Source organism: Panthera uncia, chromosome D2 (genome assembly GCF_023721935.1).
Source record: "Panthera uncia isolate 11264 chromosome D2, Puncia_PCG_1.0, whole genome shotgun sequence".
Taxonomy (NCBI): Eukaryota; Metazoa; Chordata; class Mammalia; order Carnivora; family Felidae; genus Panthera; species Panthera uncia.
This window is the reverse complement of record NC_064818.1, coordinates 67,897,618-67,910,057: the sequence shown is the minus strand read 5'-3', so window position 1 is coordinate 67,910,057 and position 12,440 is coordinate 67,897,618. Positions and strand designations below refer to the sequence as shown.

At 48.0% G+C, this 12,440-nt stretch overlaps 1 protein-coding gene across 15 annotated transcripts in view; it reads right to left on the bottom strand.

Moving 5' to 3' along the window:
• Positions 1-12,440, bottom strand: part of TCF7L2 (transcription factor 7 like 2) — a 176,059-nt gene that overhangs the window by 12,808 nt on the left and 150,811 nt on the right. For 6 of the 15 annotated variants that reach the window (XM_049645773.1, XM_049645776.1, XM_049645778.1 and 3 more), the window contains 5 exons: positions 11,268-11,370; positions 9,197-9,283; positions 3,212-3,337; positions 2,469-2,628; positions 2,013-2,120 (listed from right to left, as the gene is read on the bottom strand). In XM_049645773.1, coding sequence (XP_049501730.1) covers positions 2,013-2,120; positions 2,469-2,628; positions 3,212-3,337; positions 9,197-9,283; positions 11,268-11,370 — 584 coding nt within the window. Of the gene's footprint in view, positions 1-2,012; positions 2,121-2,468; positions 2,629-3,211; positions 3,353-9,196; positions 9,284-11,267; positions 11,371-12,440 lie in introns of all 15 variants that reach the window. The other 9 variants (XM_049645770.1, XM_049645774.1, XM_049645775.1 and 6 more) reach the window with 3 other exon arrangements.

The window sequence follows — 12,440 nt, the reverse complement described above, 5'->3', positions numbered from 1 at the left end:
CCTTGTATCTCTGTGGAGGTGGCCCCCTGCCCAACTCCAGGGGGCACCATGCACGTAGACCAGAGTGCACACGGCACTCTGCAGGGTTGTGCAGTGCGCGTTCTGCAAAGCTGTACGTGAAGGCCCTACCCTGACCCCCATCTCTGCTGGGGAAGCGATATCGACAGCAGAACAGAATCTGTCTCTGTGCCAACACCCTAGATCACTCAAAGAATTGGGTCTGTAGCAGGTAGAAGCTGGAGGTGAAATCTTAAGAGCTTCTGCCCCGGAAGAAACCAGGAGAACAGGGGTCCTGGAATGAGACGGCCGCTCATGTGGAGGCTGCGGCTGTAAATCTCCACCTCGAGGTCAGGTGGGGGTGAGCAGCAAGCCTGTGGGTGAGCTCGAACCTTCTCCTCCTCTTCCTTTCCGCTCCAGAAGAAAGGCTTCCCCACGGCACACAGGCTGAGGACAAATGTAAAGGGTCCCAAGCAGTTAAGACCCCGTGTGTGACCATCTGTGAATGACAAGGGCCCTGACCACGGCCGACATTCCAGGGAGAGGCATCGGCACGGATTCGGCTCCCAGGGGGAGCGGTCTTGGGCTGCCAGCCAAGGGCAGGGGGGCTCAGAGGGAGGTGGGTGGGGGGGCAGTGATGAAGACGTGGGGGTCAAGCCCAACATTCAGTGTTCTCCACACCCCCTTCGAAGAGCAGGCAGCGAGCACGTGTCAAAAGGTAGGAGAAACAGCTAAAGCAAGCAGAAAATAGCGGCCACTTGGGGCCCACGTAGTCACGTGGATGTCTGTGGCTTCCTGATGGCAGGTAGGCTTTGAGAGTACACGCGTCCGATTTAACTCCGAGTCCCCAGATGCTGTGTGTGCAGTTACCTTCACAACCCACACCGACTGAACTGATCTCAACCCACATACGGAGAGCGTCTTCACCACGGACATCGTCTGTGGGAGAGCTAGGTCGGGAGCGCTGACCAGTGAAAGAATCCTCCGTGGCTCCACGCCACTGACAAGAAATCGGAGGAGGGACCACTGCTCGCATTCGGGCAAGTCTTGTCTTTCCCATCCCAAAGAGTGGACGGTTCAAGACCACGTTATAAAACCTGATGCCGTGGAGTTAACGTCTGGGGCGAAATAAGAGACATCTCCTCCACTGAGAGAGGAGAGCCCACCCAGGACGCTACTGGGGAAACTGCGGATCAAGAGATAACAGGGAGAGGGGACAGAGGTCTCCAGAGGTGAGCCAGTTTCTGAGAGAACAGGAATCACAGGTATGACAACCCCGGTGATAAGTAGAAACAATCCTACAGTGTTTTTGCAAAACCCAAGAGGGGAAACTGGGCAAATCCCGAAGACGGCACTGAGCCCAGGAAGACACGTCACTCGGCACAGCCCCCTTCCTACCTTTCCTGGGCCCTGAGGCATTTCATCTACCCCTCCAGAGGGTGACGACCCTTGGCTGCTTTCAGGGATCCTCCCATCATGCTCCTCTCAGGACAAACTAGGTTTTCAACTTGTACCGCACCACGGCATCGGACAACTTTTGCTTTTCCCTCTTAAAGGCCAAGGGACTGTTGGAAGACGTGTGGGGAACTAAGCCCTCTCTCTCCACCCCTACCTCCTGGTCTTCCCTGTAAGGCCCCCGGGGTGCTGAGAAGCACAGAAGCCCCAGTCAGGAAGATCCTAGGGCTACGTCTCTTCAAAGACCTGGGCAAGAAGGTGTGGACAGCCCCGAGTCAGCCCCATGGGTCCCACGCTAGAACAACGGAACCCTGGTCTCCTCCCTCCTCCTTTAAGAACTATGGCACGCTGATGGAGCCACACTGGGAGCCAAGACAACACCCCCCCCCCCCCCCCCCGCCCCCCGCTCTGGCGCTTGGGCAAGATGCTACTGGTCCCAGGAGTGGGCAGACTGGAGGGCTCTGAGGCCTGATTCAAGTTGGCAGGGAGCGTTCCCCTTGGGCAGATGAACACTCGACCCGTCTCCACAGACTCTAGTTCCGAGAAAAACGAACACCTACATAGTTATCCCGCGCAGACCAGCCGGGGTACAGCTGCATGTGAAGCTGTCGCTCCTTCCGGGCCAGCTCGTAGTATTTTGCTTGCTCTTCTCTGGACAGCGCGTGCCACTGGAGGGGACACAGAGGTGGGGAGAGGCATGCAAAACATCACAAACTACACCGCGGCCGGGGATGAGAAACGGGTCTGATCTGCAGGGTCCTGGCACTAACGGGAGCGCTGAAACGAAACCCGATGGGTCATCTCTCTCGTTCTCTCGTTTGTGCTCTCTCTGGGGCTGGGGGAGGATGAAGGCGGAGGGCGTTCAGAAGATCCTTCGAATGTGGGTTTCTGGTCCTGACTCCATGAAGACCAATGAAGGAGTCAGAACGTGACTGAAGGGACGGGGACACTGTGTCATGCTACCCACCAGGCCCCGGTCCGTTCGTCCCCCTCTGCCCAGGGAGGGAACCACCTACCCTTCGCCCCAGGATCTGGTTGATGGCGGCACTTTCTTTCAACGTGCACTCGGCCACGACCTTGGCCCTCATTTCCTTCATATACAACATGAACGCGTTAAGAGGTTTCTTTATGTGGGGCTTCTTCTTTTCTTCTTCCTTTTTGGAGTCCTGATGCTTTCTGGATACAGACAGAATAGACAGACACAACCCAATAAACGATCGCAAGGCCCAACTTCCTCCACAGCAGAGAACCCGTCTCCCTGTCTGCTCAACGCCCAAACCCAGCAGTCCTGAACGAGAAGCACGCTTCCACTTTTAGTCTTCTCCACCCTGGAAAACGGAACGAAAACATCCTAGCGAGGGTGTGGGGGGAAGAGAGAGATTTCGTAATTACTTCCTCAAGTGTCTCAGACACACAATTTTCCCAAGGCAGAGGGGAAGGCACGGCGTGGCCGATTCGCTCCCGACGGGGGTTTCTCGTGCTCTCAGGCCAGGCCTCTCAGCGTTCCGTGGTGGGTGAGAGACGGGGACGTGGTTGCGAACCCCAGGCCGCCCAAGCACGCAAGCACACCCACATTGGTGCCAACCGTGAGCGCTGCGCTCTCTCAGAGTCCAGAGGCCACCCAAGTCGGGTGCTTCCCAGGGGCACACGCCCCATTGGCTAACCATGGGCCGGGCTACCACCCAATGGCCACCGCATCAACAAATGGGCTAGACAAGATGGGGAAGGAAAGAGCGGCCGAAAGATCAACAACACTCACGAGCTATGGAGTGAGCCGACGTCACTCTGGGAGGATTCCTGTTTGACGGTTGGCGTTACTATGGCCGGGTGGGGGATGCCGGTCGTGTGTAGAGTGTGATGTGGTGGGACCATATGGGGAGGGAACCTGGAAGACAGGAAGCTGTGTAAATTGTCAGAATCAAAATGAATGAATGGGGAGGGATGTGTACACATAATTAAAAAAAAACAAAAAAAAACCCAGCACGTAACACTCACATGAAAGCAACCCAAGGCATATGAAACCTGTCAGCATTAATTAGCGATAAATTAAACATAATGATTCTCATAATGTCATTAAAGCCAATCTTCCCCTTCATTATTGCTACTGACAAGAGACATTATGATTTTTAACATCTTTAGCGAAAGACAAATATAACGGATGTACTTGGGCAGAAAAGGAGGCTTAGACTACCTATTGGAAATCACACGTGTACTTGTTTTTTGAGGCATTATTAGTGGCATCTAAGAAGACAATCTCCTAAGTCCTAATCAGCTCTAGAATGAAAGGTGAAATCTATTGTTGAATATTGACAGCTAAATAAAATATTAACGTGGTCGAAGTATACACACATTTTTGACAATGCTGCGCAGGCCTCATTAGGGCCTCGTTCTGTGGATGGAGTGCAATAAAATTTTTCTTTTTCTTTTGCCGATGTGCCTCCATCGTTTTGACAGGAGTGAGAGAAAGTGAGGCAGAGAGACGGGGAAAATCCAAATATTTCCCATCTGGTTCTCATCGTAAGTCACAGACATTTTATTTATTTATTTTTTTTTATTTTAATTTTTTTTTTAACGTTTATTTATTTTTGAGACAGAGAGAGACACAGCATGAACGGGGGAGGGGCAGAGAGAGAGGGGGACACAGAATCGGAAGCAAGCTCCAGGCTCTGAGCCATCAGCCCAGAGCCCGACGCGGGGCTCGAACTCACGGACTGCAAGATCGTGACCTGAGCTGAAGTCGGACGCTTAACCGACTGAGCCACCCAGGTGCCCCAAGTCACAGACATTTTAAATAATTAGCTTGTATCCTCTTAGGGAAAGATGCAAAACAAACAAACAAAAAAAAAAGAAAGAAAAATCTGTATTTTATACACACATACAAATGAAGCTTTGAATTTTGATTTGTATACCCTTTCCCGCACTAAAATTCTAGGATTCCTAAATTACTTTTACTTAATAGACTGCCTATGCATTCAAAGCCCTTCCAAATGACTATCAAAATTGTAAATATATGCGTAAAGGTTGTTTTCTCCTCTAAAACTGTCCATTTTTAAGAAAGTTCTTTGAAATCCCCACTAGGCCCTGAACTGGCATTTCCCTACAGTATAGACTAGCCAGAACATAAAGAGCTAATTAAAAAAATTTTTTTTTCAATGTTTATTTATTTTTGGGACATTGGGAGACAGAGCATGAACGGGGGAGGGTCAGAGACAGAGGGAGACACAGAATCGGAAACAGGCTCCAGGCTCCGAGTCGTCAGCACAGAGCCCGACGTGGGGCTCGAACTCACGGACCGCGAGATTGTGACCTGAGCCGAAGTCGGACGCTTAACCGACTGAGCCTCCCAGGCGCCCCACGTGCTAACTGTAAAATGTTCATCTTGGCCCATCTGTGAACTAACAACTAGATCAAACAGCTTTCACATTTTCTGATATGCTTGGGTTACAAGAACCACCCTTTTTAAAAGAATACTACCACAGAGAATAGTAGGGTGAGGGGCAAAGGGGTAGAACCCTGAATGAAAACAAAATGGCTGCCTCCAGGCTCCAATCCAGGCAGATTACACACGTGAGCCAGCCGGGTGCTATTCAGGTGAAGGAGAACCCGGGTCAAGCAGTTGATGCTTTCTTAACAAATCCAAGCCAGAACAGTTCACGCACCGTCCGGAGAACGGACACCTGCTCTCTAGGCAGCCAATGGCGGTGGCAACTGGGAGTGCTCACAAGGGTTTATCAAGATGGGATTTCAAGAGGATCCTAATTCACAAGGGGCTTTTCATATGTGGACTGGAGATGAACACAGTTTCTGTTTAATCCAAATAATGCAGCAAATGTTAATCTGCAAAAGGGTAAAACAAAAACATTAAAGTACTAACTGAATCTTCGTCGATCAATAGAGAAGATGCCAGTGAATGATGTAGATTTTTGAAGGGGCTCAGAATCACAGAGGATATTTGACTCAGAAATTCTATCCTGATGTGGCCCTCTCCTGCCACTGCCTTTACAAATTGAAGCCAGTGCCAGAGTTTGGTAACAATGACATGATTTTTTAATAAGAACCATGTAGATCCTTTAGGGTATAAAAAGGGGGGGGGGAGAAAAACTCAGAGAGAGAGAGAGAGAGAGAGAGAGAGAGAGAGAGAGAGAGAAACAAAAAAGCCAAACAATCTCCATTCCCTTTCTGTGAAAAAATGAAAAGCAAACCCTCGGGAGGCACTTGGGCTCCTATGTTACACCCTGTTCCTTCCCACTGCGCAAGGGCCTCTGAGGAAACATAAGTTAAGAACATGTGTTCTTGGAAGCCCTTGGGTGAAGCGGTGGGTAGAGTGGCAGCTTTTACTGTGAATTTTAAAGGCTTGACATTCCTCAAATACATATGTTCTCTTCTTGCTGAATGAGAATATGTGTACAGACATATGAGAGAGAGAGAGAGAGAGAGAGAGAAAGAGGAGGTGGGGAGAGAGGGAGAGAGAGAGAAACAGAGGAGGTGGGGAGAGAGGGAGAGAGACAGAGAAGGGGGAGGGTGGGGAGAGAGATAGAAAGGGTGAGAGAAGGGAGAGAGAGAAAATACTGTGTGTGTGTGCGCGTGTGCGCGTGTATCCACAGCAAACACCACAGGCAGATACCGCAGTTCGAGCACATTCTGGGGTGGGGCAAAATTTCCGACGCGGCCATGAGGAACGAATGCTTCCAAGTTCACATGCCTACACACATACTCATATATCTGAAAAATGCATAGCGGAGAAAGAAACGGGGCGGTGGGGTAGCGGGGTGGGGGGATCTATATGCATACCTTTGCTTAAGAAATTCCTTTCTGCAGACAACTATTTCATGAAATGCAATAAACACCCTAAAAATTCTAAGCAGCTCATTATATACCCCCATCTGCTTTTATGGCTCCAAGCCAGAATATAATGATGAACCTTAACTTGTTAAGGACAACTAATTTTTGTTTCTGGCTGTCTCAGGGGCTCCTCTCTTGCTCGCGCTCACTTCACTTCACTGTTGACACGTTTCTGTTAACTGGATGTCATCTGCCGGCCTTGATTTTATGCACAAGCAGTGGGATGCATTTTCCTGTGCAACAATCCTGCTTTGAGTTGCATTAGGTTTGTCATTATTCTCTCATTTTCCCCCTTGCACTTGTAACATTTCATCTCTTCCTGCCTTATTTTTTGTGAGCCACGGTGCACCCACATTATGGTTTATACATGATCTCTCTCCCTTTGAAGCCGGCAGATTTCAGAGCCCGCTCTCGTCAGGAGAAGAGCCTTGCACCAATTTAGCGGGCTGAGGGCCCGGAGCTCCAACATCTCAATCTAAAGGGGGTCACAGGGTGGCACAAGTGAGTGTCAGCAAGAGCTGTTTAATTGCCAATCTAGGCTTCTCCATGGTGTTTAAAGTATAATGACCCATCACTTAATTCTGAGAAGTCCTGGCCCCACTGCTGAATAGAATGAATATCAAAGGGTGTTCTGGAACAGGGCAAGCTGCCTACATTTCCTATAACTGCCATAAGTATAATAGACCTATACTTCTGTCGCCCCATTACCACAATAATGTATTTAATTTGCTGTATACGCTTTTTAACTAGCTACCTTTCATAAGGCCTACCTGGGGAATCGGCGGCCTCCCCCCTGCACCTTGAGCCCCTAACCTTTCCTCCCACTGTTTCCTTCCTTTCCTCCACCCCCCTGCCCACCTCTAAATCATCGACTAACCTCCTAATGATAATTCAATCGATAAGCTTAACCCCAATCCCTATCCTCCGATTATTTCGCTGCTTTTAGCCTCTAGAACGCACCGAATAAACAAACATGAAAAACAATCAGGTGCGCGGTGTAAACGCTGGTTTGCCGGGAAGATGAGCTGTGGATTAGGGGCCGCTCAGAAGCAGTTCTCCTCCTGGGAGACTCCCTATTCGTTCCCATGCTTTTTGCAAGGTTGTGATGACATTATTTAATGAATATAACCTTCCTCCTCTCGCTGGAGAAGAGAACACACAAGCATTTTCCCGCCTAACCAATGCTGGTGTGGATTTTGAAACGGAGATCGTTTATCACACTTGGGAAGTGGGATCTTTAAAATTACGTGATCTCCGTGGTGTAATGACACATGTTAGGTGGGCTCTACGGCCTGTTTTTCTTAAACGAAAGTGATCCTTACTCTCCCTCCCCCCCCCCCACCGGAAATCACGGTCTTGTAAGCAGGAAAAGGAGCTGTCTTGTCCTGTCTCCCCAGTCCCTTCCTCTGGCCTTGGGTTCCCATGCTGACTCCAGAGACTGGGGAAGACGCTAGGGCAGCATCCTTGCCATGCAATGCATGCTAATTTAATTATGGGCCATCATCAAAATGGATTACTTGTTGCAGCCCATCAGGAAAGTCTAAACCTCCACCGATTTAATTAACTTGACTGAAAATCAGATGAACAGAAAATAAAACTATCATTAGGAGCAATTAGTGACTACTTAAACATACTGCTGCCAACCGGTTTGTAAATAAACTCGCACTCACTGAAAAATTAGCCAGAATTAATTAGAGGGAGGAAAAGGAGAACAGGGGATCAGAAAGATCTAGGTACACATGTGTGGGTATATGTGTGTGTGTTACACACATATGGATAGCCTTAAAGAGATACGAATGCACACACACACACACACACGACTTTTCTTTTTTTTTAACAGAAGAATTCACCATTTATATCCAAGTAAACGTGGCAAAACATCTCATACCAAGTATGGGAAGTCGGTGTGGAGGTTGTTAAGCCACAATATTTGAATTAGAAGTTGAAGATGGTCCCTTCTTAAGGAGAGTAAACATCGTTCTGTCCTTTGTCAGGGTGTAGGAATTCTTTGCTGGTTATTTGATGGGTTCTCTTCAAATTCTTGCTCTGCACACACGTGATTTTTTTTTTTTTTTTTAACTTTCCAAAATTTAGAGCTACACAGGCCAATATGGTAGGCACCAGCCACACGTGGCTTTTGAGTACTTGAAACGTGGCCGGTCCAAATTGAGTTGTGCTGTTCAGTGTAAACCACGTATCAGATTTCAAACACGAAGTACAAACCAGAATGTAACATCTCTTTAGTAGCTCCTTTACAGTGATAACATGTCCAAATGATAATGTTTTGACAATATTAGGCTGAACAAAATACATCATTAGAAAGAATTTCACCTGGGGTTTTTTTAATCCCCCCCCCCCTTCAACCTTTTAAAAACTGTGGCTACTAAAATCTTAAAATTCCATACGGGACTCACCTTACAATTCTACACGACAGTGTTGCTTTAGAGAGGGCTGTGTTTGGGCAGGGGTGTCCCTGCTTGTGGACAGTGAAGAGTCTGGATTTTGAAAAGGGCACACCCTTCCTCAAACTGTCCTTTACACAATAATAAAATTACCCTCACCCTTCCCTTTCTTACCCAGCATGGGGCAACAGAGGAACGACACTTTCGTAAGTTCTGCCAGGTCCTATCTATGTCTTCTGGCCTTCTTAAATTCTTAAGGAAAAACTGCTCAATTGATGGAGTCCGAGATTCGACCTCGAAGCTTCAACATCACCTACCTTACAAGTCCAGATTAATTTCTCAGTATTTTCTAGGAATAAAGCCTAACGCGCCCTTTGCGTCTTACACCACTGGAACTACACCAAGGAGCCGCCCCCGGATGGCCTGGTGGTTAGCTAGAGAACTTTCCGAGAAGTCACCCATGGTCGACTTGGTTGGAGGCGCCCGTTCTTGGAACTCACCTAGACATGGAGGCGTTGACAGTCAGAGCTGTGGGGTAGGGGTGACGGAATCCTCCTGTCGTGATTGGGTACACGGGCTGACCTTGCCTATAAAGAGGGGGGTACAAAGTAAGAGAGTGCAAGCAAGGGGGGGAGGGGGGAAAGAAAAAGAAGAAAAAGGGAAAGTTCTCTCTGCACAGTAAGCTTTATTCTCATTTGATCAGAACAAAAATCTTGGGGATTGTACAGGAAGGATCAAAGGGAAGAAACACAGAACAATTTGAATGCCATAAATCTGATAGGAATGGCTAATTAAATTTTATAACCTCTGCTTATGTCAATAGAGACCCTCTCCCCAAGCTGAAACTAGGTGTTTTGTTGTAATAATTAAAGGCGAAGTCTCGCTTGCTTTAATGGAGCCATCACACTAATTGAGGGCTACACATCCAAAGGAAAACAATAATGAATGTAAATTTATACCAAAATAAAGTACAGTGAATCAAAGGACTTCAGTTGCGCTTTGGGCCTCTTTCGGTATTTAGATCTCGGTGAGAAAACATTAAATTAACAGAGCTTAATTTGTAGCCTTTTGTCAAATTAACAAGTGTTGACAAGAGTTACCGGGGGGAGAGTCCCCAAGAAGAATTGTGGGTAACCAATAGACAATCACACCTCATTACAATAATTAAAAAATACAGCAACATGCAAAATAGCATCCTCATGAAAGACACACAACTTTTTCTGACAGAGGGTTGTCTGAGTTGGCTATTCCTTTTTATCTAGGCTTCAAATATCTCCCCATCAGCGGAACGGGGCAACTGATGACAGAGAACTATTGGAGGAATGGCTCCATCTTCCGGGACACAAACTCACGTCCGCGTCTACCCTACCAAACAAAATGAAGGAGAAAGAAATAACCAGGAAGTACAGCCATGGTTGGTATTTCGTATGGCTACCACCTCATACAAGCTACTTTTCACACAGCAGGGCAGGGTCTGTTCAACTAGAGAAAAAAGGGTAGACTGGGGCGGGGGGGCAGGAGGGGGGGAGGTAACTACACCAGAACTTCGAAAGGGCATCTTCCCCAAGACCCAAAGTTCAGAGTTTTACCAGGAGGTATTCTGGTTAAGACAACAAATTGTCCTTGCTTTCTAGAGTAGAGATCACTGAGAAACATGGAGAAACACATACACAAAAACACAATCACGAAACAGATATCACGTGCACACACACACACACACACACACACACGCCCAGTATGCCTACGCATTAAAGGCCTTTCTACTCTGGTTTTGAAACACACATTTTTAAAAGTTGTCTAAGGAAGGTTAATGGATGGTACTATAAAAGCAAGACTGGGTGATAGGAAGACCAATCGTAAAAGGCAGTTTGCAGACCTGCACGCCGCCAGGAACCCCGGCTGACACTCAGGAAGGCCCCACATGCTGGAGTGGGGATTCCAGACCCTCCCCCCCTACCCCAGCCCCTCATAATCAGGTGAACCAAGAACCCCAGGGAGACCCTAGCTGGATACTGGAACTTCTCAACAGACAGACCTTTCCACTCCTATTGCCAGCCTTGGGAGTAAAGGTCGGGATGGTGTTGGGGTTTAGGGGTTTCTGAGAGGATAACCCCCCACTCTCACCCCTGGATTTCAAAATCATGCTATGCCTGTTCCCATTCTCGTGCCGCCTCAAACCAATGAATGACAGGACTCCACTGTGGGCTGCCACCGGTAGAAGTGCCATGATCAGCTTCCTTTGATAGAAGCCCTCAGAGCCTTTTGCAATTCCCCAAGTACCTTAAGGGCACCTTTGTTCACAGAGAGAAGCCTAGAGTCTTTGGGGGACTGTGGGTTCAGAATGCTAAGTATCAATGACCTTTCTCCTACAAAACCCATCTGAATGGCTACTGACTCACCTGCTTCCCCACAGGGCACCTCAAGGAGCATCTTTGCGACATATCCCACCACGGCCCTCCCTCACCAACCCGTCTTCTGAAACACACGCACACACATACACACGCACGGAATAAATAATAAGCATGCCCATGTAAGAAACAAAAAGGGAATTAAAAAAATGGAACTCCTTACTGTGGTACTAACCATCCTAGCGGATGGGGGATTTGTCCTACGGTGCCGGGCGATAGTGGGTAATACGGAGATATATCTGGAGGGTGCGGAGGCCGTGGGATTCCTGAGAGAAGAAGCAGCATTTTAGGTATAGAGGAGAAGAGAAGGAAAAAGAAACTGTCAGGGGATGGGAACAGGGAAGGGACGACGGACACATCTCTTCCGTAACGCTAGCATGAGTCTTTTCGGGACTGTGATTGTTAAGAGTTGTGGCTAACTTTCATTCATTATCTTTCCCCGCCCGACCTTGAAAACTTGGTTTATCTCATTCTAGGTGGACGGGTACGCTGGGTAAATGCAGACTCAGAAAATGCCATCTTGCATATTTCTGCCTTATGTGATCAGTGTTGATTACTGAAACTAAAAAAACAAATCTGACGGGCTTGGCACATAGTAGGTGATCAAGTCATATAAATTCTCTTTGCCCTCCCAACTTGTGCCTTCACTCCTTTTAATTCTAATGACTTGCCTGCACGAGAGTTACTCCCCTAGGTTTCTAACATACCTTTTAAGTTACGGCTTTTGGAAAGGTTACTCTTGTCTTCTTTCAAAAAAGTTAACTCCCCTAGAATGTCTCCGACCTCAGCTTAGAGGATGAGCTCTGGGAGAAACTCACCACGAGCCACGGCCTCTTCTCCAGGGTAGCATCTGAACTGAAAGGACCAGCGGATGCTGGAGACCTGGCAGGCTCGACTCTAGAACCTAATTCTCTCGAGGGCAGAAGCACCTGGGAGAATCGGCCCTGCCTGACCAGGTGCTGCTGCATCGTGAGCGCTAACAGGGTTCTCGAGGCACATCTGGGCACATCCCGAGGCCCGTGACCCACTGCACGCTTACGAACGCCGCAGGTGCACATCCTGCTGTCGATTCGGGGGAAAGCTAGAGCGCTAGAAGCCATTACGACAGAGGAACTTGATCTATGCAGCAGGAGTGGGAAGAAAACGAACAATGCTATTGAAGGTAGTAAGCTGCATGTCCGTGGATGAAAACTATTCCATTTTTTTTTTTTTTAATTCATTCAGGAAGCTTTTAATCTGTAAGTTAAGTCTCCCTGGGTGACATTTTCATGCAGACATTGCTTTCTCTCTATTACAAAAACCAAACAGATTAGCTGGTCTTGGACCCTACACCAAG